This window comes from Microcaecilia unicolor, chromosome 3, assembly GCF_901765095.1.
Source record: "Microcaecilia unicolor chromosome 3, aMicUni1.1, whole genome shotgun sequence".
Classification (NCBI taxonomy): Eukaryota; Metazoa; Chordata; class Amphibia; order Gymnophiona; family Siphonopidae; genus Microcaecilia; species Microcaecilia unicolor.
In genome coordinates, this window is record NC_044033.1 from 169,871,893 (window position 1) to 169,899,784 (window position 27,892).

A 27,892-nucleotide genomic window follows, 5' to 3' on the forward strand; every position below is an offset into this window, starting at 1 on the left:
AGTTCACCAGGCAAGGAAAGTGACAGTTCACCTTAGAAAGAATAACCATGTTTGTATTTTAAAAGCACCCCACCATAAGAGTTGCTGGGAGGGCTGAAGGGAGGGGGGAGGAGGAAGAGGAAGGGGTGATTAAGGGAAAGGGGGGGGAATAAAGATCAAAGATTGGACATAAGGAGATCAACAAGAAAGGGGAATAGCATTAATTTAGGTGATTTGAACAGAATATATTGGAATGAGAGCAAATGATGTGGAACTGCATTGTATATAACTGTGGATGTAAATGCTTGTTAATATGTAGACTTGTTAAAAAATAACACACATTGTTGAACCATAAGCAAGGGGATGGGGGGGTGGGGAGAGGGAGAAAAAATTCACAGAAAAATTTGATGACACTTTAGTCAAAGGTCTGTTAAAGAAGACAGAGATCAATATTAAGTTTATGTTTATTGTCTAAGCATGTTGTAAACTGTGACATCAATAAAACAGTTAAAACATAAAAAGCACCCCACCAAGATTTCTTCTCTTCCCTTACTCTCAACAACCCCACCCACAAAAGTGGGGGTAGGGTTCACTGGTGTTTGACTCTTTTTTTGGGCTCACCAAGAAAACCAGGCAGGCTAGTGGTAAATTGCAATTTATGTATATATTTATTAGGATTTATTTACTGCCTTTTGTACAGCAAGAATAAACCAGACATGGGCAATAGACAATTATAACAGTATAAGATATGGAATAATATGCTACATTACAATATTAACATAATACGCAATAAAGTGTAGAGTTTGCCACTAATAGGCAAACTAGACATGTGCTTATGGCCCCAAAATTTAGGAGGGCCCTCTCAGATGTGCCAATTGAATGAGTCCAAAAGCAGATTTTTGCTCAAGTCACTTACTGGTAGAAAGAATTGGAGGTGGGGGGGGGGGGGGGGGGGTGGCCAGAGTCCAGACAGAGCTACTACCACCCACAGAAGGGTCTTACTTGCTGCTTCCTTCTCTGCCAGGTTTCTTCTGCAATCCAGACACTATATGTGTTGGGGGCAATTCTATAACTGGGGACCACAATTTACACAGCTGTGAATCTGTTCTACCCAAGCTGTAAAGGACTAAAATATAAATCAACCTATGCATCCAGCTTCTCCTACATAAGCACGCAACTATGGAATGCAATACCAAATGTCATGAAAACAATGCATGACCTAACAAACTTCCGGAAATCATTAAAAACCAACTTGTTCAAAAAGGCATACCATAACGATCCAACCTAAACACCTGAACCCTGCAACACAACGAAACCTATACCAGAACTGGACAAAACTTAACTCTTCCTTCCTGTTTTCCTAATTTACTATGCCACTCATGAACTCTTAACGCAATACCATTCTGTATTTCTCACAGCGGAATTGGTGATCGCCATCACGGTACTATGTAAGCCACATTGAGCCTGCAAATAGTTGGGAAAATGTGGGATACAAATGCAACAAATAATCATAGAGTACTAGCATGAGCCGGCAACAATGTGCTTACATTTAGGAGTTAACAGGTCTGTATCTGTTGTGAATGTTAGTGGCTACATGTGACATTCACACACATAATTTATAGTATTCTATAAGTTGCGTGCGTAAATTTTGGCCCTGCCTATGCCACTCTCTGTAAAAACCCCTTACAATTGTGTGCTAGGCCATTTTAGTCTGTAATTATAGAGTAGCAGTTGGTCACACTAATGCTGTTTACATGCATAAGTGCTAGTGTTCTATAATTTTAAGTGTGCAGTAGACAAATTTAGGTGATCTGTTATAGAATGAGAGGGAGTGGTCCCCATTGTGGGTGTTTTAAAATGTATTTTATTATGATAACAGCCCCAATTCACTTGTTTGCCTAGGATCCACCAAAGGGTTAACTGGGTAGGGATTTTTATTCACTAATGAACCACAAAGTATTCCCCTGATTCACTCTTCTTTTGCAGTGCTTGTTTAAAGCCTGGCTGACTGAGAAGGAAGATTCCTTAAATAAAATCCAGAAGAGTAACTTCAGAGACCCAAAGGAACTCAGTGTGAATGTTCGAAAACTAACGGTAAGCATATTTTCGTGATGGAAAGATAATCTTTTTTTGGGGACAAATAGCATGAGATAATGAAAAATACTTTCTTTCTTCTAGTGTTTGTCTTTTGCCTACCCTTAGATATCTGGTTGAGTGATTTTTGGAGTTTGGGGCAGTCTGCTAGGCCTATGCTATCTAATTGGTTGAGCTTCTGCTTTATGAGGGGGGACTGAAGGAAGTCCAGATGACTGTGGGGCAGAATGTAGAAGAAGAGGAATCTATGGGTGAGGGGGAACAAGGAGGGGGGAATGGGGCATCAGATGAGAGAGAAAGAGGATAGAAGGAAAATGTCGAGTGCAGTGACAAGCGGAAGGAGGTGGTTTTGGGTTGCCATGCATCGGCTAGGGTGGCGAGAGGAGGAAGTGATGAATCATAATTATGGTAGGTAGTAGAAGCAGGTGAGAGTAGATTCAAAATGCTGAAAACAGTTTGGGGATGATTGACTGTAAATGCAATCTTACTGCAGAGGAAATTGCACTTGACTTGACGTGTGGCACCACAGTATTCGCAATGGCTTTCTCGGGACAGAGAGAGCTGCAGGCATGGGAGACTTATGCCATTTCTGCTTGGTGCTGCAGATGAATGTTTGAAAAAGGTGGAGTTTGGCAGAAAACCAAGGGGCTGAGCGGGAATGGGGTTTTGTGGAGGAGGAATGGGGAGTATAGTCAGCTAAGATGGAGGAGTGGTCAGAGTTAAGATTAAGAACATGGTCTGAAAGAGGAGCAGTTGATGAGGGTGAATCCAGGTAATCAAGAGCAGTGGCAATGTGGGCAATCGAGGAGTCATTGAGAATGTAGGTGGAGTGGGAGACTGGAGTAAGTAGAGGGGAGGGGTAAACGAGCAAAAGGTGATCTGTCTAGGGTAACAGAAACTTGGATAGAGAGCAGGGAGAAATGTCAGTGTGTGCAGAAGTGAAAATGAAATCAAGCGTGTTGCTTGCATTGTGAGTGAAACCAAAGACGTGTTGAAGGAGACCAGCACTGGAGGCAAAAGAGTGAAAAAGGAGTTTGCAGTTTCAGACGTGGGTAAATTGACGTCGCCCAAAAGGAGAAGTGGATGGAAAAGGGCCCAGCATTCAGATATGAAAGAAAGTTTTTCTGTAGAGAATGTTGTGGCAGGGGGAGGATGATAGAGAAGTGCAAGATAGAAATGGGAGCTGGGGAAGGAAAAACATAAGATCAGAGCTTCAGAGATTGAGAGTGGTTTAAATGGTCAGGAGGAAGGCAATGCCATCACCTGGGAGTGAAAACCAGGGGGAGGAATCCAAAAGGGTAGCAGTGTCACCGGGACATAGCCAAGTTTCAGTTACACAAAGAATATCAAAGGAATGGGTGGGGATAAGGTCGGCAACAAGGTGACATTTGTGTCTAAGGGAGCAGGCATTGAGGAGGCTGATTCTAAGCTGGGAAGGTGCAAAGTGATGCATGTGGGAAAGAGGAACCCGAACCCAAACTATAGTTATGTGATGCAAGGTTCCACTTTAGGAGTCACCACCCGGGAAAAGGATCTAGGTGTCATCGTAGATGATACGTTGAAACCCTCTACTCTATGTGTAGTGGCGGCCAAGAAAGCAAATAGAATGTTAGGTATTATTAGGAAAGGAATGGAAAACAAAACTGAGAATATTCTAATGCCTTTGTGTCGCTCCATAGTGCGACTGCACCTCAAATACTGTGTGCAGTTCTGGTCACCGCATCTCAAAAAAGATATATTGGAATTAGAAAAGGTACAGAGAAGGGTGACGAAAATGATAAAAGGGATGGGACAACTTTCCTATGAGAAAAGGCTAAAGCAGCTAGGGCTCTTCAGTTTGGAGAAGAGACGGCTGAGGAGAGATATGATAGAGGTTTATAAAATATTCAGTGGAGTGGAACAGGTAGATGTCAATTGCTTGTTTACTCTTTCCAAAAATACTAGGACTAGGGGGCACGCAATGAAGCTACTAAGTAGTAAATTTAAAACGAATTGGAGAAAATTTCTTCACTCAACGAGTAATTAAACTCTGGAATTCGTTGCCAGAGAATATGGTAAAAGCAGTTTGCTTAGCAGGGTTTAAACATGTTTGGATAATTTCCTAAAAGAAAAGTCCATAAGCCATCATTAAGATGAACTTGGGAAAATCCACTGCATATTCAAGGATAAGCAGCATAAAATCAGTTTTGCTGTTCTGGGATCTTGCCAGGTACTTGTGACCTGGATTGGCCACTGTTGTACACAGGATACTGGACTTGGACCTTCTGTCTGTCCCAGTATGGTAGTGCTTATGTTCTTATAACTGGTTGGTGGCTTGAGCAGGTCGAGAAGACAGGAGGGATGCGGTGAGATGCTGATGGGAGGGTCTCGGATGGAAGGCAGGGTTAGAATGCAGTCTAGATAGGAAAGGAATGGGAAGGGATGTTTGGGGCATACCTGAGGGCACCATGAAGGTTGGAGGCAAAACAGTTGGAGAGGAGAGAACCCAGAGGGTGAGAAACATGAAACAGAGTGATGCCATGGATGTGTTCAAGGAGTTGTCAGCAGGCCACCACCTTCAGGCCTTTCTGCAGGTATGAATTCAGCTGACCCTGGAAGGGTCCTTCCCTGGACACAGCACTCCCAGAAGCAGACTCCAAAAATATGCTTAAAACCGCTTTATTCCATCAGCAAGGCCAAGACATTTCCTCTTCTAGACATAGTCCTTGGTTATAGCACATATCACCCCTTGTTCCTTCCCCCCGCCTGCCACAGTTTCTGAATACAGTTTAAATCATTCACTGCTTCCCCAGCATGGCCTGATTCCTGGACACAGTTTTAAATCACTCACTGCTTCCCCAGCATGGCCTGATTCCTGGACACAGTTTTAAATCACTCACTGCTTCCCCAGCATGGCCTGATTCCTGGACACAGTTTTAAATCACTCACTGTTTCACCAGCGTGGCAGTGTTCTGAACACAGTTCAAGTCACTCACTGTTTCCCCAGCATGACACCACTTCTGGACACAATATAAATTACTCACTGTTTCCCCAGCATGGCACCACTTCTGGACACAGTATAAATTACTCACTGCTTCCTAGCATGGCATGACTTCTGGACACAGTTTAAATCACTCACTGCTTCACCAGCATGGCATGACTTCTGGACATAGTTTAAATCACTCACTGCTTCCCCAGCATGTCATGACTTCTGGACACAGTTTAAATCACTCACTGCCTCCCCAGCATGGCATGACTGATTAACTTTTCCTCCAAGCTTTCCCCAGCCTTGAAGGTTTGTTATGAAGCCTTTTAACTTCTTCCCTTGTACCTGAGCTAGAGCAGCAATCTCCATGGGCTCACTTCCCCAGTCATCTTGGGCTTGGATCTCCCCTCCGACCTCTTTCTCCACCTCCCATTCCATGGGCTCCTCTCTCTTTATGGTCCCCAGCTGGTCCTCTCCCTCCTGATTATTCCTCCTCAGCCAATCCCCCTCCTCTCCCTCAGGATCCTGGGACTTGTAGTTCCCTTGTTGCTCTCTTTGCTTGCCCCCAGGGCTTTCAAGGGGTTCTTGGGAACTGTAGTCCTCCTCCCTTCTCCGGCTCTTGGGAAACCTATGCCTCCGTGGGGGTGTGGCTTCCTAGCCCCTAGGATCCTGGGACTTGTAGTTGGAATCCTGGGTATGAAACCTACCCATCTTGCTCCTCTCCCGGATACCTTCTTTCCTGACCCTCAGGGGTTCCTCACAGAGTGCACAAGGATCATAACCTGCTCTTTGGTTGTGCTCTTGCACACAGGTGCCTTGCCTCAGCTTATGTAGTCAGATGTGAGTGATACCCTTGGGCAGTCAGAAGCAGGATTCGGGTAAGACAGGCAGTATGCAATGTGTGATGTACAGAATGTGTTACAGGGAACAGAGAGAAGAGAGTCAGCAGCAGTCACTGGAGCATCACAGCAGAAGGTTTTGGAGGTTTTGTGCTTGCTTGAAATGGGGGTTGATCTTGAGTTTTATATATGGGAATTGTTATGTTTACCCAGCGTGGAAGGATTTCAATTGGACAGCCTGGTTGGGCTAATTTTGTCCTTATTTGCCATCGTCTAGAAAATAGATGACATGAATTTTGCCTACATATTGCCAGATTAAACTGTAGGAAACCCATGGCAACATTCTGCAGAGTGTTTGCAGAATGTTGGGTCTGATCCACGGGTTGGATCAGACCCAAGGACCATAGTGTTAACAGCAACCAAAAAAGCATTTTTCTCTATGCATTGAGCAGGCTACAAATTCAGCAAAGTACCTTTTCAACCCCCACAAAAGAATCAGTCTGCCTAGTTGACACAGCAGCAGTTTTGCTGCATACTTTGCCAGCAAATTAAAGGTCTCTGTGAGGACCTACAGCTAATCCTGTCAGGTATCCAGGAGAGCACAAATTCATCCCTCCTCCTCTCATACACAAACATAGGAGACTGGTAACAGGAGATGGCCTTGACAGAATTCCGAGAGGCCTATGACTGATGTTCCCTGGATGCCTGCCCATCAAAGATAGTGCAGTTGGCAAATGGATAGGGATGGAGGGGGGTTATAAAAGGGTCCACAAATACAGTATTGTGAACTCTTCTTTTTCCCAATGGGTAGTTGCTAACAACACCAAAAGGGTGGCGGGTGTGCCTCTACAAAAAAAACAGCACACTTGTCCAGACAAACTGGAAACTTATTGGCTAGTATCCAGCGCCACATTTCTAGGAAAGTTTATTGGACGCCCCTTAAAACAAACAAAAAAAAGAATGCCTGGATCTGTGTCATTCCTGATTCAGACCTGATTAAAGAACAGAAGCTGCCCTTATATCTCTGCTAGATAATCTCCACAGGAAGCGTGACAGAGCTAAGCTGATTCAGTTTATGAATACACAGTTATACATCTACACAAATGATGGATGGGTCTTAGTTACAGCTCCTAGTAAACTGACTACCTGTTAATACAAATTGAAGAATTGACAACAACAAAAAAAAAACCCAACAACAAACTGAACCTAAATAAAACAGAGCTTTTGTGGGTCCTTTACACAAGCAATCACATACTGTGATATATTGTATAATGGTGGGCTTATAGTATTATGCTGACAGAGTAGCCCAATGGATACTGCAGCAGCCTGAGAACCAGGGGAACTCGGTTCAATTCCTTTGGCAGTTCCTTGTGACTCTGGGCAAGTCGTTTAACCCTCCATTACCCCAGGTACAAAATAAGTATCTGTGTGTAATATGTAAATGCTTTGATTGTAACCACAGAGAGGCGATATATCAAATTCCATCCCCTTTACATTGTTTGGGTTTCTTTATGTGGTGGACATAACTCCTTTTCCTTTGGCTATGGTTTTGGTGGTGTATTTGTTTTCTTAAAAATGATTAATATAAATCGGGGGGAAAAAAAGCTCTCCCTCTGAAACCATGGACTCAACATTTACTTCAGTCCTCCAAATTCAAGTATTTAAAAGCTGCCATACATCAAGAAAGCAAATATAGCCACAGTGGGCCATGCTGTAATAACTTATAAATAAGTACATAAGTATTGGCACACTGTGACAGACCAAAGGTCCATCAAGCCCATCATCCTGTTTCCAACAGTGGCCAATCCAGGTCACAAATACCTAGCAAGATCCCAAAAAAAGTTCAATACATTTTATGCTGCTTATCCCAGAAATAACTATCACTATGTTATGGTAATGCTCTACTACTATTATCAAACATACAAAACATAAACTCATAGAGCTTTTCAGCAGGAGTACTGTGTTTGTTGTGACAAATAGAACAATGTATCTGTCTATGATATTAGGGGAAGTCTCGTATAGTCACCGAGGCGGTTTCTTCTACCATCAATCATGGTGTACCTCTGTTTGGTGATAGATGTAATCATCGACATACTCCCTCCTACCTCTATTTTAAGCTTATCTTTTTTTTTTGTATCGAACTAATCTCACTGTCTTTTATCTGATACGTTATGACTTTTCTCTACAACCTCCATCAACTCCCTTCTGAAATCATGAATCAGGCTGTATCTAAAGTGCGGTGGGTTTGCTAATCCTTATCAAACATCCAGCATATAGGAAACTTGACTTATCTGTTTGTCTAGGTTATATCAGCACCTGGACAAACAAATAAGTCAAGTTTTCTATATGCTGGATGTTTGATAAGGATTAGCACACCCACGGCACTTTAGATACAGCCTAATTCATGATTTCAGAAGGGAGTTGATAGAGGTTGTAGAGAAAAGTCATAACGTATCAGATAAAAGACAGTGAGATTAGTTCGATACAAAAAAAAAAGATAAGCTTAAAATAGAGGTAGGAGGGAGTATGTCGATGATTACATCTATCACCAAACAGAGGTACACCATGATTGATGGTAGATGAAACTGCCTCGGTGACTATATGAGACTTCCCCTGATATCATAGACAGATACATTGTTCTATTTGTCACAACAAACACAGTACTCCTGCTGAAAAACTCTACGAGTTTGTTTTTTATCTCAGAAATAAGCAGAGGATTTTCCCCAAGTCATTTTAATAACGGTCTATGGACTTTTCGTTTAGGAAGCCGTCCAAACCTTTTTAAAAGCCCACTAAGCTAACCACCTTTACCACATTCTCTGGCAACGAATTCCAGAGTTTAATTACATGTTGAGTGAAGAAACATTCTCTCTGTTTCGTTTTAAATGTACTACTTTGTAGCTTCATTGCATGCCCCCTAGTCCTAGTATTTTTAGAAAGAGTAAACAAACGATTCACGTCTATCCGTTCCACTCCACTTCATGACTGTATTACTGTAATGTGTTATATGTTGGCCTGATGTGAAAAACTTGAAGACAGAAAGATGCTGCAAGACTGACCTGAGTTACCAGTATGATATAGGACCAGATTTAACACACACTCTTTGATCTTCAAGCCCTTAAAGAAAAATGTCCAGAGTATTTGAAGAACAGTCTTTCCATTTATGTGTGTTCCAGGTATCTGAGGTTTTCTTGGTCCTTCTAAAGAACATTTCTAACTCTGCCTCTTCCAAAGGAAATCACACAATGTGATACCTGCTAGTGACTCTTCTAGGGACTAGCCGCCACACTCTGAAACTCAGTCCCAGAAGGTTTCTTGTAACACAAGACTACCTCAAACTTCAGGAAGTGCTTTATTACATCAGGACTTACGTTGTCAATTGCATCCTGGTTTTTCTAATTTCTTTTGCCTTGCTCATTGCTGGGTTTGCTTTTTTGTGATTGATTGTTTACTCGTCTGTCTATTTTCTGTATTCTGTTCTATAGTCTGTGAACGACTGTAATGCCAAGAAAAAGATAATATATATAGCATGAAATAATATTGTGACAGTATAGCCATAGTACAGTGTTCAATTACTAGCACATCACACAAGGTAAACTTTGAAACAGGCAAATTAAAGTATAGTAATACAGTGACAGCACAGAAAGATTAAACAATGCGGTAAAACACTCATATTAAAGACATGAGTCATAAAGAACATAAGATATGTCAGATTGGATCAGACCCAAGGACCATAGTTCTCAGCATCCTGTTTCCAACTGTTTAAACACAATACACATGATAACATCTACATAGACAGTGAAGGGGACAAGTAGAGGTGGGACATGAACAAAAAACAGTTTGCCATACCAACGTCAAGTCTTTTAGATCGTTTAGTCCCAGAATAAAACCTGATGTGGCCCTCAGGCTGCATCAGGGGTATTGCATCACACTGCTAAAACCAAACATAAAACATTAATGAAATATACAATTAAACTGCATGTAAAATCATAAAAGATAAAAAAAATCTTTGTGTCCCAAATTGTATTATAAATAATTATGTGATCACATATTTAAAATATCAAAAACCATTGCTTACTTTCAATTTATCCATGTGGTAAAATTGTAATAATCACATGAACATAAATATGTACATATAATTACACATAATCAAAAAGAGAAACAGACATTTATGATGCATAGGTGGTTAAGTTCATATATATTTACATACTGCACAGTGATTGATTGTGAAAGTAAAGATTTGATCTTAAAGACTTGACATTAGTATGGCAAGCTGTTTTTTCTTCCTGCTGTGCCAAGCTTCTGTCTTCTTTGGAGGTGAAACATATAGAAAAACAAGATACTGTATAACAGAGTTGGGATAGATTAAAAATAGGTGATTGTAAATTTTTTGTGTCCAGTTAAACTTGATGTACACCACCTTGGGTGAATTTCAGAATGGTGGTAAGTAAATCTTAAAGATAAAAATAAACTGAAAATAATCTAGTCTAAATAAAATTTTCACTAATTAAGAAAATCGTATTCATTCACTTGGAAAGTAAAACAAGCAATCATTTAGCCATTAGGAAGTCTGTCAGTTTGGTTCCTTCAGTTTTTTTTATTTTTTAAAAATTCAGTTGTAATTCTCATATTTTCTTGGCTGTGTTCCAAGGAGTAAGCTATAAGGGTTGGTCTGCTGTGGCATGCCATCTTGTAGTGGGGCAGCTGAGCTCAACTGTCTGGTCTTGCAATTACATCTTCGAAAAGAATGGAAGCAAATGCATCCATGGTAAAGTTATAGGCCATTGATATTTTTGTGTGGTTTATATGCTGACTCCATTGAACTCCCTGAAAACAGAAATTTGTACCTTTAATGGGAAGAACCATGATTTAAGCTAACATTCTCCAGATCTTTGGTAAAATCAGCCCTCATCAAGTAATATAAACATGAAAGGAGAGGCAAAATCACTATTAAGCTCTTATATTTTAAATATACCGTGTATGCTGCTGCTTCTTTTTTTTTTTGTATACAGTTCCTACATGTGATGACCACCAGTGTATGGTCTTCCCCAAGCCTACGTAATCATTGTTATTCCTCTTGCTAAACCACACAGACTCAGCTCTTCTGTGTTCAGTTGCATAGTTCTGCTTCATGTTGTGGGGGCCAGCTGAGAAAGTAGGGTTTGATAGGCCTGTGGTATATGCAATCTCACTATCAAATAATTTAAGGTGAGGGGGAGAGAAAGGAAGATGATCCTTTTTGCAGTGGTGGGAAAGGCTTATTATTTGTTTTTCTCTTAGATTTTGAAAGAAGACATGGGAATGAAACGTCACATTTTGGACCAGTTGGGTGAGATTGGACAGGAGGTGGTTCATCTTCTCAACAACAAGAAATCTTCCAAAGAAATAAATGCCAGTATGGAAGAACTTACCCAGAGGTGGGACAGCTTAGTGCAGAAACTGGAGGACTGTTCTGATCAGGTACTATACTTAGCATTGACAATCTTCTAGTACCCTGTCATTTTGGAAATATGTAGATTATCAGGAGTTGTGGAATAAGATTTTTGAAGTAACAAGAACAGTGTACTACCACGTGTCCAGCTATGGTTATAGATATGGAAGTGTAGTGATGCACAATTCAAAAAAGTAAATAGAATAATAAAAGCAGGTACAACAGAAAAAAAAAAAGATTGTGTAGCTGGGGAAGTCTTAATATACTGCCTCTGCTTCACCCAAACTTGTATCTAGGTCAGGATATGCTCAGTTTCCCCTGTATTTTGCAGAAGGCTCTGCTAAATGTGGAGCCTTTTGTAAAATACATATAAGAATGTGCAGGACTGTACCTTTCTGTTTAATATTCTCTTAATATACTGCCTTTCAAAAACAAAATTAAAGCGGGTTACAATCAAAATCAAATAGAATTAGAAATGAAAGGAACTACAACATCATTAAAAACAAAAGCGGGCAGAAAGAGAGGACAAGGCAACACATCGCTAGCATAACCAACAGGAGCTATTATTTTATTTACAAATGGAAAAAAAAGCCTTGAAAGAGTTTCCTGAGCTCTTCAATGCATGCTGCAGCTTTCAGGAACAGCTCAGAATGGCTGCAGCAACCCATATAGTGACCCCTTCAGCTTCAGCCTGGCCCTCCCAGACAAGAACCATGATCCCGTCCATCACCCCCAGACTTCTCTGACAAGAGCTAGCATACCCACACCCCTCTGTCCCCTCCTCAACAAGAGCCATGACACCTCTATTTCTTCTGATCCCCCCCCCCAACAAGAGCCAATGACATCTGTACCCCACTATACCTTCCCCTAGTCTTACCCGTGCTGTCCCTTGTTTTCAGTGGGAGGCAGGTATAATCCCCTGATGCTCCTGCCCCATTGGCATTTGGGCTCAAAATGGTGCCTCTGATCCCTTCCTCCTCCCCAGCAGTAGTGTTTTGGTACTACCACTAGGGGTGAAATTGCTTAAAGACAGGACTTTTCTGTTTTAAAATGGGAATTATATTCTCCACCATGCAACTTTTAAATCTTGCTTCCCAGGGGTGTACACATACTGACAGCAGTTTTCTAAAATCACTGTATGCAGTAAGGGAGTGTTAGCAGCTTTATAACAGGACCTTCCCTGATGCAGATTTGAAACATGGCCCATGTCGGTCTGTCCTTTTAGCAGTTAAGCTGAAGATAAGTTTTCTGAAATTGTAAAGTGTCATGAATGATTAAATTTGATATTAAAATTTTGATATCGAAAAAAAATATGCATATAATCTTACCACGATATAAGGAGCCAGTGAAGATTAAGGTGAGCCATGAACAGAAGCTCATGTGAAACGAGTCACTACTGAGGCTTCTGTGTTCGATTATGTTGAAGTTTTGAAATTATCAATGGATGTCGGCGTTGGAATGTTTTATTTGTTTGATCATTAACCCCCAGTGTATGAGATCTAGTCCAGTCCAAAAAAATTTATTTGTCTCTGTGATCTAGATAAATTACTGTTGGTATTTACATGTCTAGATGCTTCTGAAATCTCCCTACTGTTCCTACTAAGTGTGGAAGATGGCAGGTTTGTTCTTGGCAAACACAGCATGCCATTGAGCTATCAGTCTTGCCTGTGGCCAGTGATATTTCTTAAATGCTGACACTGACAAGTTAGATGTATTGAAATCAAGGAATCATTGAGATGCGTGTCATTTCAAATATTTGATATTTAGCAAGATAAAATAGCTGCAGTCCGTCGTTAGTCACTTGTATGATTTTGTGCGAAGATATTTGCTAATTTATGGTCCCTTTACTAAGCTGCGTTAGGTGCTAACGCGCACACAGAGCAGGAAAAAAGGCCTAATGTTAAATCATTCTGTGTTAGTGTGGCCATCTTTGGGAGGGGGTGTGTCAGGGTTTGTGAATGAGCATGGATGTGCTAATCAGCTAGCGTGCTGACATTACCGGCATGCTAACTGGTTAGCGCATCCATAACATAGGAGCCCTTAGCTTGACTAAGAACCAGTGCTTTTTTGGGCTGGTACGCACCGGTACGGCATACTGGCACCTTTTTTTTGAGGGCCAGCTCACCTGCCTGCCCTCAGCTCCCTGTTTTTTGTTCGTGCCACCCTGCGTTGAAATCTTTTATTTAACTGAAGTTGCAGCTGCGAACCGGCAGTGAAAGCATCAGGCAGGCTCACCTCCAGCCTTCCCTTCTCTCTCAGTGTCTTGCCTTCCTCTGATATAATTTCCTTTCCACAAGGGTGGGACGCTGAGGGGAAGGGAAGCGAGCAGGCGAGCTTGCCTGTTGCCTTCGCTGCCGCTTTCGACTTGAAGTAAATAGAAGATTTTAATGCAGGGCTTCAGGAACGAAAAGTTGGGAAGCTGAGGGTGGACAGATGGGGCTGGGGTTGGAACTGGAACTCAGGGGCAGGAGGAGGCTGAGGCGAGTCACTGGACATGGATGGGAGGGAAGGATAGGGGCAAAGGAGAATCGCTGGACATGGAAGGGAGGGCAGAGGAGAATCGCTGGACATGGATGGGGAGGGGAGGCCAGGGGAGAGAGGAGAATCGCTGGACATGGACCGCGACGGACTGGAAATAGTACAAATGAGAATGAAGTGGATAGAGCACCGTTCACGGAAGAAAGTGTGTATCAACAACTTGAAAAGCTAAAGGTGGACAAAGCCATGGGACGGGACGGGATCCACCCCAGGATATTGAGGGAGCTCAGAGAGGTTTTGGCGGGTCCTCTTAAAGTTTTGTTTAATATATCCTTGCAGACGGGAAAGGTTCCGAGGGATTGGAGAATGGCAGAGGTGGTTTCTCTTCACAAAAGTGGTGATAGGGAAGAAGCTGGAAACTACAGGCCGGTAAGCCTCACTTCGGTTATTGGAAAAGTAATGGAAGCGATGCTGAAGGAAAGGATAGTGAATTTCCTGGAAGCCAATAAGTGGCAAGATCCGAGACAACATGGTTTTTCGAAAGGGAAATCGTGCCAAACGAATCTCATTGAGTTCTTTGGGTGACAGGAGAATTGAATCAGGGACGAGCTATGGACGTAATCTACTTAGATTTCAGCAAAGCTTTTGACACGGTTCCCCACAGGAGGCTCTTAAATAAACTGGATGGGCTGAAGATAGGACTTGAAGTGGTGAACTGGATTAGGAACTGGTTGACGGACAGACGCCAGAGGGTGGTGGTGAATGGAATTTGCTCGGAGGAGGGAAAGGTGAGTAGTGGAGTGCCTCAGGGATCGGTGCTGGGGCCGATTCTGTTCAATATATTTGTGAGTGACATTGCCGAAGGGTTAGAAGGTAAAGTTTGCCTATTTGCGGATGATACTAAGATCTGTAACAGAGTGGACACCCGGGAGGGAGTGGAAAACATGAAAAAGGATCTGAGGCAGCTAGAAGAATGGTCTAAGGTTTGGCAATTAAAATTCAATGCGAAGAAATGCAAAGTGATGCACTTAGGGAGTAGAAATCCACGGGAGACGTATGTGTTGGGCAGGGAGAGTCTGATAGGTACGGGCGGAGAGAGAGATCTTGGGGTGGTAGTATCTGAGGATTTGAAGGCGACGAAACAGTGTGACAAGGCGGTGGCCGTAGCTAGAAGGTTGTTAGGCCGTATATAGAGAGGTGTGACCAGCAGAAGAAAGGGGGTGTTGATGCCCCTGTATAAGTCGTTGGTGAGGCCCTACCTGGAGTATTGTGTTCAGTTTTGGAGGCCGTATCTTAAGGATGTAAAAAGAATTGAAGCGGTGCAAAGAAAAGCTACGAGGATGGTATGGGATTTGCGTTACAAGACGTATGAGGAGAGACTTGCGGACCTGAACATGTATACTCTGGAGGAAAGGAGAAACAGGGGTGATATGATACAGACGGTCAAATATTTGAAAGGTATTAATCTGCAAACGAATCTTTTCCGTAGATGCGAAGGCAGTAGAACGAGAGGACATGAAATGAGATTGAAGGGGGGCAGACTCAAGAAAAATGTCAGGAAGTATTTTTTCACGGAGAGAGTAGTGGATGCTTGGAATGCCCTCCCGCGGGAGGTGGTGGAAATGAAAACGATAACGGAATTCAAACATGTGTGGGATAAGCATAAAGGAATCCTGTGCCGAAGGAATGGATCCTCAGGAGCTTAGTCAAGATCGGGAGGCGGGGCTGGTGGTTGGGAGGCGGGGATAGTGCTGGGAAGACTTACACGGTCTGTGCCAGAGCCGGTGGTGGGAAGCGGGACTGGTGGTTGGGAGGCGGGGATAGTGCTGGGCAGACTTGTACGGTCTGTGCCAGAGCCGGTGGTTGGGAGGCGAGGATAGTGCTGGGCAGACTTATACGGTCTGTGCCAGAGCCGGTGGTTGGGAGGCGGGGCTGGTGGTTGGGAGGCGGGGATAGTGCTGGGCAGACTTATATGGTCTGTGCCCTGAAGAGCACAGGTACAAATCATAGTAGGGTATACACAAAAAGTAGCACATATGAGTTATCTTGTTGGGCAGATTGGATGGACCGTGCAGGTCTTTTTCTGCTGTCATCTATTATGTTACAATGTTACTATGGATGGGAGGGGAGGCCAGGGGAGAGAGAAATGTTGGAGGGAAGGAAAGACAGTTGAAGGAGATGCACACGGATGGAGGGGAAGGGAGAGGGGAAATGCTGGACATGGATGGAGGAGAGGGAAGACAGAGGAGGAAAAGCACATGGATTTAGGAGAGATGAGAAATTCTGGACACGGATGGAGTGGAGAGAGTTGAAATGCTGGACATGGAGGAGAGGGAAAACAGGAAGGAGATGCACATGGATGAAGGAGAGAGGAGAAATGCTGGACATGGATGGAGTGGAGGACAGGGAAGAGAGGAGAAATGTTGGAGGGAAGGAAACACAGTTGAAGGCGATGCACACAGATGGAGGGGAAGGGAGAGGACAAATGCTGGACATGGATGGAGGAGAGGGAAGACAGAGGAGGAAATGCACATGGATTTAGGGGAGATGAGAAATTCTGGACACGGATGCAGTGGAGAGAGTTGACATGCTGGACATAGATGGAGGGGAGGGAAGAGAGAGGAAGTGAGATGAACATGGATGGAGGGGAGGAGAGAAGAGAAATGCTGGACATAGATGGAGGGGAAGAGGAAAAATGCTGGACATGGATGGATGAGAGGGAAGAGAGAGGAGGGAGATGCATAGGAATGGAGGGGAGGGAAGGGAAGAATACTGACGGAGATAAGGGAAAGGGAAAAGAGGAGAAAAACTGCACATGGAGAAAATAGACAAAAGCTGGATCCACTCTATCTCCTCCAGTCAAGTCTGCAGAGGACCCAGCTTTTACTTATGGATGTAGGGCAAGAAATGAAGAAGAAAGGAGGAAAGTAAAGAAATAAATGGAAAGGAAGCCCTGGAAACAGAGTTAAGGGAACAGATAGAGAGCAGCAGAATCGGAGACTGGGACCAACATGATCAGAAAAACAAAGTCAAAACAACCAAAAAAGGAGGATATAAACCTCACGAAGCCTTGAGACGTAAAGAAGATACAGTAAGGTAAATCCAGAGAGGATAACAAAAAAGTCTTTGAGGATGCTTTAAAAACAACCACGACGATAGGGACGACAGGGAGGTTTAGGAATACCGGATTTGAAGAGTTATAATTGGGCTTGTCTACTACGATATTTTGGAGACTGGGTTTTAGAAAGTCAGGAGTATACACCTAGGCAACTAGAACAAGCGACCTATAATCCCTGGAGTATTTTTTTCTCTGGTTCACTGTCCTACACACAAAATCCCAGAGGAGTTACGTAACAGCCTCCTGTTAAAATCGATTCGAAAAACATGGAAATATATGATACCGTTGCTGGGGGGGGGGGGGGGGGGGGGGAGAGATCTGCAGAGGTCAGATCAACTAACTTTGGTGGGGAACATTGATTTTGCGCCCGGCAATGATAATGTTAGTTTCCAAGGATGGGAAAGCAAGAGGGTTAGATATATAAAGCGGAGGAGTGGCCTAGTGGTTAGGGTGGTGGACTTTGGTCCTGAGGAACTGAGTTCGATTCCCACTTCAGGCACAGGCAGCTCCTTGTGACTCTGGGCAAGTCACTTAACCCTCCATTGCCCCATGTAAGCCACATTGAGCCTGCCATGAGTGGGAAAGCGCGGGGTACAAATGTAACAAAAAAATAAAAATAAAGGATCTTTTGGATGATGCAGGGCAATTAATGACTTGGGAGAAATTACTAAATTTAGAGAAAGTGGAATCATGGGATCTGTTTGCTTATAGACAGATACAGCACTACATCCAGAGTCTTGATCTGCAAGATAAGCGATTCTTCCTTAGCGATTACTAGAATTTTTTGAACCAGTTCAAAACAGGAGGGCATCGGTATCTACCTTCAAGAAAGCGTTAGAGATGATACAGAAAAAGCAAGGAAAGGTGGAGATACAGCAATGGTGGAGTAGAGATTTGGGTATCTCGGATACCTTGATAAATCTAGATCAACTAGCGAGGCGGAGTCAATTGGGGTTGATCAGTGCTGAGCTCCGCGAAAGTAACTTTCGAGTATTGCATAGAGCTTATTTTACACAGGAACGTCTTTTCAAGGCCGGAGAAATAGATTCTCCGATATGTAGGAAATGTCAGACAATGGTTAATTCGTTTATACACACGATGTGGGACTGTGTACAGGTTCAGACTTTCTGGAGGACAATGATTTCCTATCTAGAGAGTCTGGGGGGAAGATCAATTAGGAAATCACTGGCAGGATTTTTGCTGGATAAGTATGAAGATTTTGGCCCCCAAGATAATACTTTCAGCTGTTCATCAGGAAGGCAGGGATGTTGGGTAAAAGAACTGTGCTGGGAGAGTGGATCAGTGACCAAGCTCCTTCATATTGGCAGTGGCGGAATAAACTATATGCCTTGATGCTGCTGGAACAACAATATGCTCGTCTCACATTTAAACGGCGGAAATTGTTTCTATCAATTTGGGATAAATATATCTAATCCTTGTCCCACAGAGCCCACAGTCTTGTGTTAAATTCTTTTTAGCGAAGGGGTATTCAGGTAAAGGAGGGTAATAGAAGACAATAGGGATCGGGTGACCTGATCTGTGAAAAACCTGGAACAACTTAACAACACTCGGGATCAGCGAATGCTGCAGAGCCGAAGAGGGGAGAGGGAGGATAGAGGGAATGCGGTAGACGGGATTGGGGTTATAGGAAGGATGGGGGGAGGAGTTTAAGGAGGGGGAAGGGATGGAGGGGAGGGGTTGGGGGAGGAGGTTTGTTTGTATAGGATTGTTTGGTAAATTTTCTGTTAAGCACAAATTTAGTGTAGGAGGGGAGGGGGAGGAAAAAGAAGAAATGGGTACTGGAGATACGGTTAAACAAAAATTTATGACGATGATACTTGTCTGATTTTGGTTTATATTGTAGGTATGTATTGGATATAAATAATACTATATATACTCTCATTAACTGTCTTCAATAAAAAAATTGTTGAAACATAATATAGGGGAGGGAGGTCTACACCAGTAAGGTTGTTTGCTGGTATGGGGGGGCTTGTTATGGGATTATCATGCTTTTTCTTGTATAGTATCGGTTACTTGGATCGCCCAACCTTATGTTTGCTCAAGGAAAGTGTTTCCAGTAATTGGACATGAACATCAAATCTTGAAGGTGGGGGGGGGGGGGGGGGGAGGTTATGGGATTAGGGAGGGTGAGGAGAAAAATGTTAAAACTTTGATGATGAGATTATTACTTGGCTCTTATTCAGGTGCTTTTGCTTTCAGTTTCCTGTAACTCGAGCTTATTGGCGGTTTTATCTGTTGCATCATCAATAAAAATTGTTGAAACATAAAAACGACCACGACACAGCCATGTTTCGGCCCTAAGGCCTGCCTCAGGGGTCTTGGTAAATCTACATAAAAAGCAGACATGACCAAATATTGTGTTTGATAAGAAATGAATAAATGAATGAATGAAGCAATATATGAAATTATGAAATTAAAACATTTGAGTCATTACCATATAAAAACGCATAGTGTTACATACAAAATTAACATAAAAAGTATTGGATATGTGAAATAATTAAATTATATTTAAAAAATCATTAGGGTTATATAACTATACTTATATGTATATGTGTGTATATATACAAACACATGATGTAACGTTAAAAATTATGATAACAAACATTATGGGTATATAAAAGATTTACAGGATTAATCCATAAGAAACTTGAAAACAATCATGAACTTATAGTGTAATTTATGAATGAAAGACAGAAAAATAAAGTCACCAGACAACAAAGGTAGAAAAATCATTTTATTTTCATTTAAATGTTTGGAATATGTCCAATTTGAGAATTTACATCTGCTGTCTTATTTTGCACTGGGTATACCGGAGCTGGAACAGCTTATAGAAATTATTTATAATGGAAAGAAAATCACCAGTTATTTTTTTCTCCTATACTGGTGTAGTATTTTCAATGATACCTGTTTATATGTACCATGGCTGGTATAAGGCGTGTGGCTACTGTGGGTGTGGATGCCATAGATGGTGACCACGCCCACAATGAGTACGGTACCTTTTTTCCTACAAAAAAAGCACTGCTAAGAACATTATAGGCAGCTATTTTACTGTTTTTCAAACTAATGCTGACATATTATTGGATGTGCTTGGGCTGACACAGTCATCTTATCTGCTGTGCAAAACAATATTGTTACAGGTAACCCAAACAGTGGAGAAGCTGGGGATATCCCAGATAACACAGAAAGTTGTTACAGAAACAGTGTCTATGAGGGAAGAAGGAACAGTTAAAATAACAAAACAGGAATTACCCCCTCCACCACCACCAAAGAAACGACAAATACATTTGGACATGGATTCTAAGAAAAAGTAAGAGCAGTCTTGATACGTTTGGCACATTTTCGTGTAAGTAATGTGTTGGTGTTGTACATATGTCTACAAATGCTTTGTTTCAGAAAGTGTCTGGAATTGTCAGGAAGATGTGTAGGAAAATACAAGTATGTACCTATACACATATGAAACTTATAATTAATTGAACTAGAAACTGAGCTTTCCAAACTTCATTTCCATTTATGTAGCTTCCCACTGTTCCAGAACCTGTGGGATAGTTGTGTCCACCAACCAGCAGGTGGAGATAGAGACCTGAAAACTGGGTTGAGACGTATCTTTCTTGGCATCCAGTCCAGCTCCTCAGTATTTTCTATCTCCAGCAGGTGGATGGAGAGGGGCCGACTACAGAAGACATACGCTGCAGCTCACCTAGATGATATTTGATTCTTGCCAGGAGCAGGCCACTTGCGGCCTCCATTTTGTATGCTGTTTCCAGAGTGGAACCTTAATTTAGTCCTTCAATCTCTACAGAAGCCTTCTTTTGAGCCACTCTGGAAGGCCTCCTTGAAAGATCTTGCACTAAAGACAGCATTCTTGGTGGCTGTTGTGTCAGCATATAAGGTTTTGGAGCTTATGGTTCTCTATTGTTGGATCCTTTGTTTCACTTTTCAGAGGTGGGGGTCTTCCTGTGCATGGTTTCTTCCATTCTTCTGAAACTTGTATCAGCATTTCATCTCAACCAGTCTGTGGAGCTTCATTCCTTTTGTAGAGAGGATGAAGAGGCTCAATATTCTTCTTTTAAGTTTTTTTTATATATGAGATATCTAATGTGGTCTCTACAAAGTCATGTGAACATTCCACAAATTCTGGAATAGTTGGAAGCTACACAATGGAAGGAGAAATTAGGTCTTGCCTGATAGTTTTCTTTCCATTAGTCCTTCCCACTATTCCAGAGGCCCATCCAAAGTTTTTGAGATGTTTAGTCAGTGCAGAGTAATGGGTCAAATGACGACTGTCACCTTGCATAGTGCTTCCTGCATATCTCTTGTTTTCTACAAGTTGTCCAGAGATGAGAGAGGTCCACACATGTTTGCTTTTCTGGTTAGTATTAAGTTAGCAAATTATTCAAGGTTGTTGGGTTTACTGCTTTTCTACATAAATACTCAGGAGCTGGACTTGATAACGAGAGAGATACTTCTCAGCTCAGTTTTCAGTTCTCTTTCTCTACCTGCTGGTTGATGGACACAGCTATCCCACAGGTTTTGTAAAAATGGGAAGGACTAATGGAAAGAAAATGATCAGGTAAGACCTAATTTCTCCTTGCCTGGCACATGCACCTGGCTGTCTCAGGGATCTGGAGATTCATAGCCATGAACCTTCTGGTATCTTCATGGACTAAGACTTCACGTCCTGTCTAACCCTACAAGTAATACTTTTGCGCTTATTTTATCTATTATTGTGCAGATTATACATCTGATCCCTCCACTTTTAGGTTGGAATATTAGACTAGAGCCCTCAATAGACCTTAAATTTAGGTACATGAACAACAGAGAGGAGGGGGACAGCTGTTGGTGGTCAACGCTGACTGTCGCTGGCTAGATTAGCACTGGATATTCAGTACCAGGTCATGTCAGCCACTGGCACTGAATATTCAGGCCAAAATGAAAGGGCACTGGCACTAGAACTTAAGGTCCTATCAAGGAGCATCACTATCTGTACCCTCATTGAAAGAAATTGTACAATGTGATACCTGCCAGTGAGCCTTCTCAGGAGTAGCCCCCACTCTTCTGGAACTTACTTCCAGAGGGACTATGTCTAACTGTAGATTACCTCTACTTCAGGAAGCAGGTGAAAGCCTGGCTGTTCTCCCAAGCCTTTTATACATATGGTGACTGACTATACACTCACTCTGCACCTGGACTAGCTTGCTGCACACCCTGTACCTTAGACCAGTTCCTCATATTTTGTTTAACTGCCTTGAGTTTAGCCACCCATCTATTATCCCAACCAACTCTGTACTACCCATCTTGTCCCCATCTATATACTACTACTACTACTACTTAACATTTCTAGGGCCCCTCGGCTACATGGTAAGCTATTTGTAGAAACGCATTATCATCATATCTATGTTATTTGAATGTTCTGATGTGTGTTTACTAAGTGTTTCATTGGTATTATGCTGACATTGTATTATATCTTATGTTTTTTTAATGTTCTTCCATGCTGTCTACTGTGGTATTGTTTGTATTGTACTGACATTTACCATATTTCTGATATATGCTTGTTCTGCAGTGTTAAATGTGTATATTTGTTAATACTGTTTCATATTGTCATGGGTCCCTCTTGCAGTGGAAGTGAGCCCTGATGTGGCCAACATAAGAGGTAGTCGACAGCTGACAAGCTCTGGGTTCTTCACCTTAACCAACCACCATTCCCCTTGGGTTGAGCCCTTGGGTTTAGATGGTCAGCAGCACTAGAAATCCTCAGTCAAAGGTCGGAGTTGTCGCTAAGCTAAAGACCTGAGAGAGAGAGTACCTGACTGAACCAAGCCAAACGAGAACAGGTCAACCCACAAACCAGGAAGCTGCAGTATCCAGGCAGGGGTCAGGGGAGGTAATGCAGCAATCCAGGGAACGTCGGTATCCAGGCAGAGGTCAGATCAGGCAGCAATCCAGGAAATGTCAGTATCCAGGCAGAGGTCAGGTCAGGCAAACAAAAGCACACAAGTAGAACCACAGAGTACAAGACCTGATACTGAGGCCCAGTTAGTTGCGTGTGAGCAGTTTAAGAAAGGGAAGAACGGCATCTGATGCCAGAGCCTCGCTCGGAGACACCCTGCATCCAAACTCATGGACTGGGGAGGTGCTCCTTGAGCCGCGGGGTGAAGTACGCGGGGTCGCTGCCCAGGACTGAACATGGCGAAAAACTGCCCCCCTCAGAGGATGTCACCAATGCTGGAAAATGGTGTGCCGTGTGGCAGGGAGCACAGGCGCCAGAGGGGACGCAGTGGGAGCCGCACCGCTGAAGTCAACGTGCAGCGGGGTGCTCAGTGTCCGGATCTGGTGGGAGTTGGCGTCCCTCGTGGTACGTGACAGGTGGAGGGGCATAATTGAAAGGGGGCGCCCAAATTTTCCTGAGGACGTCCTTGCAGGACGTCCAGGCGAAGGGGCGGGGAAACCCGTATTATTGAAACGAGATGGGCGTCCATCTTTCGTTTCGATAATACAGTTGGGGACGTCCAAATCTTGACAGTTAGGTCGTCCCTAGAGATGGTTGTCCTTAGACTTGGTGGTTTCTGATTTTCAGCGATAATGGAAACTAAGGACGCCCATCTCAGAAACGACCAAATGGAAGCCCTTTGGCCATGGGAGGAGCCAGCATTCGTAGTGCACTGGTCCCCTTGACATGCCAGCACACCAACCGGGCACCCTAGGGGGCACTGCAGTGGACTTCAGAAAAAGCTCCCAGGTACATAGCTCCTTTACCTTGTGTGCTGAGCCCCCCAAAACCCACTACCTACAACTGTACACCACTACCATAGCCTTTATGGGTGAAGGGGGCACCTACATGTGGGTACAGTGGGTTTCTGGCAGGTTTTGAAGGGTTTCCTCCACAAATGTACCAGGTGTGGGGGGGGGGGGGGGGATGGGCCTGGATCCGCCTGCCTGAAGTGCACTCACCCACTAAAACTGCTCCAGTGATCGCGATTGACCTGAGTATTACATTTGAGGCTGGCACAAAATATTTTTAAAGTTCTTTTTTGAGGATGGGAGGGGGTTAGAGACCACTGGGGGCGTAAGGGGAGGTCATCCCCGATTTCCTCCGGTGGTCATCTGGTCAGTGCGGGCAACTTTTTGTGGCTTAGTCATAAGAAAAACTGGACCAGGTAAAGTCGTCCAAATGCTCGTCAGGGACGCCCTTCTTTTTTTCATTATCGGCCGACTTTACTTGGTCCCTTTTTTTCTTGCGACCAAGCCTTAAAATGATGCTTGAACTGACCAGATGACCACCGGAGGGAATCAGGGATGACCTCCCCTTACTCCTCCAGTGGTCACTAACCCCCTCCCACCCAAAAAAAACTTTAAAAATATTTTTTCCTAGCCTCTATGCCTGCCTCAAATGTTATATCCAGCTCTCCTGACAGCAGTATGCAGGTCCCTGGAGCAGTTTTAGTGGGTGCAGTGCACTTCAGGCAGGCGGACCCAGGCCCATCCCCCCCTACCTGTTACACTTGTGGTGGTAAATGTGAGCCCTTCAAAACCCACCAGAAACCCACTGTACCCACATGTAGGTGCCCCTCTTCACCCCTTAGGGCTATGGTAGTGGTGTACAGTTGTGGAGAGTGGGTTTGGGAGGCTCAGCACCCAAGGTAAGGGAGCTATGCACCTGGGAGCAATTTGTGAAGTCCACTGCAGTGCCCCCTAGGGTGCCCGGTTGGTGTCCTGGCATGTGAGGGGGACCAGTGCACTACGAATGCTGGCTGCTCCCACTACCAAAACGCTTGGATTTGGTCATTTCTGAGATGGGCGTCCTCGGTTTCCATTATCGCCGAAAACCGGGGACGACCATCTCTAAGGTCAACCTAAATGTTGAGATTTGGGCGTCCCCAACCGTATTATCGAAACGAAAGATGGACGCCCATCTTGTTTCTATAATACGGGTTTCCCCGCCCCTTCTCCTGGACATCCTTTGAGGACGTCCTCAGGAAAACTTGGGCGCCTCTTTCGATTATGCCCCTCTCTATGGGTCCTGGCACTGAATACTGCCATCACCTGCATAACCACTAGCTCCTTCCCACTGCCACTCCATGCACCATCCCTGATCTGCCTACTTTTAATATGGGTGGTCAGAGATGATATTTAGCGGCACTGCATTTCACCACGATTTAAGGGAAGACTGGGAGAGAAATCTCTTTGCTTCCAAGTACCCCTGAAGTTCGGCAGTCCAAATACTCACATTTATACCCTCTACATAGAATTCCATAGCATCAGCAAGACATCTTTTTTTTAAAACTGCTTAACTTATTCTTATGCTAAAAGTTTGAAGTATAAGGGCATAGTACAATGGGAAAAGCCTATTACATAATATTTCTCTACTACATTTAATGATAGACTAACATTTGTAGCCTGTTCTTTTATGGTGTAAACTGTATGATTTACTTTTCAACAAAAATCCATCTATCATAAATACTGGTCAGTTTCAGACCTTATTTAACCTCTTTTATCAAAAGGCCTTTTTTTGTCAGTATAAAGTGGAATCTGCAAAACTAGCATGTGTCAGTAACTCACTTGAGACAATGTCTTATTTTTTCCAAACTTAATATAACTTTTGCAGTTTCACAAAAGTACCCCTTTATTTGTAATTTTTTTTGTGCAGATTTCTCTTATTACAAGGGTTGGCATCTCCCCCAGGCATGAAATGCCCTCCCCCCCCCCCCCCCCCCCCCCACACACATCTTTTTCCAGCTCTCCCAAACTTCATCCAACTTTTTTTTCAGCCCCTTTCCTGCATCTACACTCCATACACCTTTTCTAGCTCCCCACTCCATCTATTTTTTCCAGCCCCTCTTCCTGCACCAACACTCCATCCATCTTTTTATAGGCCCTCTTACACACACACCACCTTTTTTTCCAGCCTTTTTTTCTTCACCCTCAATCCAGCCGTCCTCCCTGCTCCCACATTCCATCCACCTTTTTTTCCAGGCCCCACCTTGCACATATACAACATTCACATTTTTACCAGGCACCCTTCCCTGCACACATACATACCATCTATCTTTGTTCTAGCCCCCCTCCCTGCACACAGATACCCCATCTTTTTTCTAGCACCTACACTCCAGCCGCCCTCCCTGCACCCACACTCAAGCCACCTTTTTCCAGGCCCCCCCTGTGTGCACAAACCATTCACCTTCTCCAGGTCTCCTTCCCACGCACATACAACATATATTTCCCAGCCCCCCTCCCTGCACCCATACTCCACACTCCTATTAATCCTCATCTGAGATTCAGAAGATCAAACACTTTGATGGCAAACCACAGTTAACTGGCACTATGCAAGTCCTCTGAGTCCTCTCTTCGGTAATTCAGTGCCATACTTGCTCTCTACCTGGGCAGATGCAACAAGGCTCACACTGACACAGGCATGGGCCAGTTGCATGGGGAGGTCACCACACATGCTCCCGTAGATTAGGTGACCTACGCTGCTGGCCTATGCATGTGTTGGTGTGAGCCTGGCTGCATCAGCATGGGCAGGGAGGAGGCGGCGGCGGTACTTGGACATCTTGGTGGACCCTGATTAGGGAGGTGGTCACTGAGAGTCTCATACACTCCCACAAGAGGTGGAGTGGGAAGTGCTGATGAACTCTTGGGCATCCTCTCTGGGCCAAATCATCATTGAGAGCTGGCTGCAGATTCCTCCCTGCCTCAGGGCCTCAGCTCTATCCCTGCCTGAGCATCAGAGCCCATCCATACTTCTGGCATTGCCATCTAGGCAGTGGTGCCCCCAACCCCTACTGTACACCGAGAGGAGTGCCACTGCCCAGATCTGCAAAGAGAAGAAGAAAGCAGGGAGCACACACATGCAGAGCCAGGGAAGGGCAGACCAGAGGAGATCCCTGTGGACTTGGAGGGGATACCTGCAGGAACGTCCACTCTCTGCCCCCAACATGCCCCCTCAAAAAATATTTTGTAGCCCTCAGCTTGCGCATATGTGATAGTTACTGTAGGACACCCGAGCGCATCCCGTGGTATACCATTTTAAGCTAGATGTTATGCGCATGTTAATATTAAAAGGTCATCGAAGTAATCCAGCACTCCAAAAGGAGTTAATTCCCTGCTATTTTACATTATTTTTTCAATTTTTTATCAACGTGTTCACAATATTTAAGTAAAATTTGAAAGATATTAATAGAGGCAGAATGGGGAAACAAGCAATACTAATAACCACATCAGCAGCAGTACAACAAACCCCCCCCCCCAAAAAAAAAAAAAAACCAAAAAAACACACCAGTCACTAGGCAGAAACAAGCCCATAAAATAGAGGGAATCCAATACCCTAACCCAAAAGAAATGTCAAAGAAAAGGCAAGTAAATTCCAAAGAGAAGTTGTATCTAATACAGAATAAAGAGCTATCAGTGTCATGCAAAAAGAGTACTCAGGAGAGTCTAGGGGGCTGTTGGTTTTCCTGCCTAGCCTCATCACTTAAAAACAATAACAGTTGCTGGGGCTCATAGATGATATAACAGGAATTTAATTTAAGCAATTTGCAAGGACATTTTAACAACAACACGGCTGCTAATTAGAGGACCCTAGGCCCCACTAAAAGAAATTGCCTTCGATGCTTCTGTGTGGCTTTTGCCGTGTCTGGTAAGAAGACGCTTAATAGTCATCTTTAAACTTCTGATCACAGTGCCTAGAAGTGCAATTTAAGCAGTCAGTCTCTATCCAGATCCAAGACAAGAGTCCATCAACATTGATGGTACAGCCAGGTCTTTTGAGGCTGTCCTCACAAATAGGGTTTAGCCCAGCACCAGTTTCTTATGCTTCTTTCTTGAGCCATGCTTTGCTAATGCTGTTTCATAGGCTGGTCCTTCATTGCTGTGTGGACTTCCTTCCTACTTCACTATAATCTCAAATTTGGCCGAGGGTCTTGGTGTTTGAAGACTACCTGCATTAAGATAAGTGTATTAATTGGTTAAAT

The 27,892-nt window shown here is 43.5% G+C and overlaps 1 protein-coding gene across 7 annotated transcripts in view; it reads left to right on the forward strand.

Annotated features, from left to right (window-relative positions):
• Positions 1-27,892, forward strand: part of LOC115465822 (utrophin-like) — a 1,296,369-nt gene that overhangs the window by 309,272 nt on the left and 959,205 nt on the right. For all 7 annotated transcript variants that reach the window (XM_030196568.1, XM_030196575.1, XM_030196573.1 and 4 more), the window contains 3 exons: positions 1,966-2,073; positions 11,158-11,337; positions 20,063-20,232. In XM_030196568.1, coding sequence (XP_030052428.1) covers positions 1,966-2,073; positions 11,158-11,337; positions 20,063-20,232 — 458 coding nt within the window. The remainder of the gene's footprint in view (positions 1-1,965; positions 2,074-11,157; positions 11,338-20,062; positions 20,233-27,892) is intronic.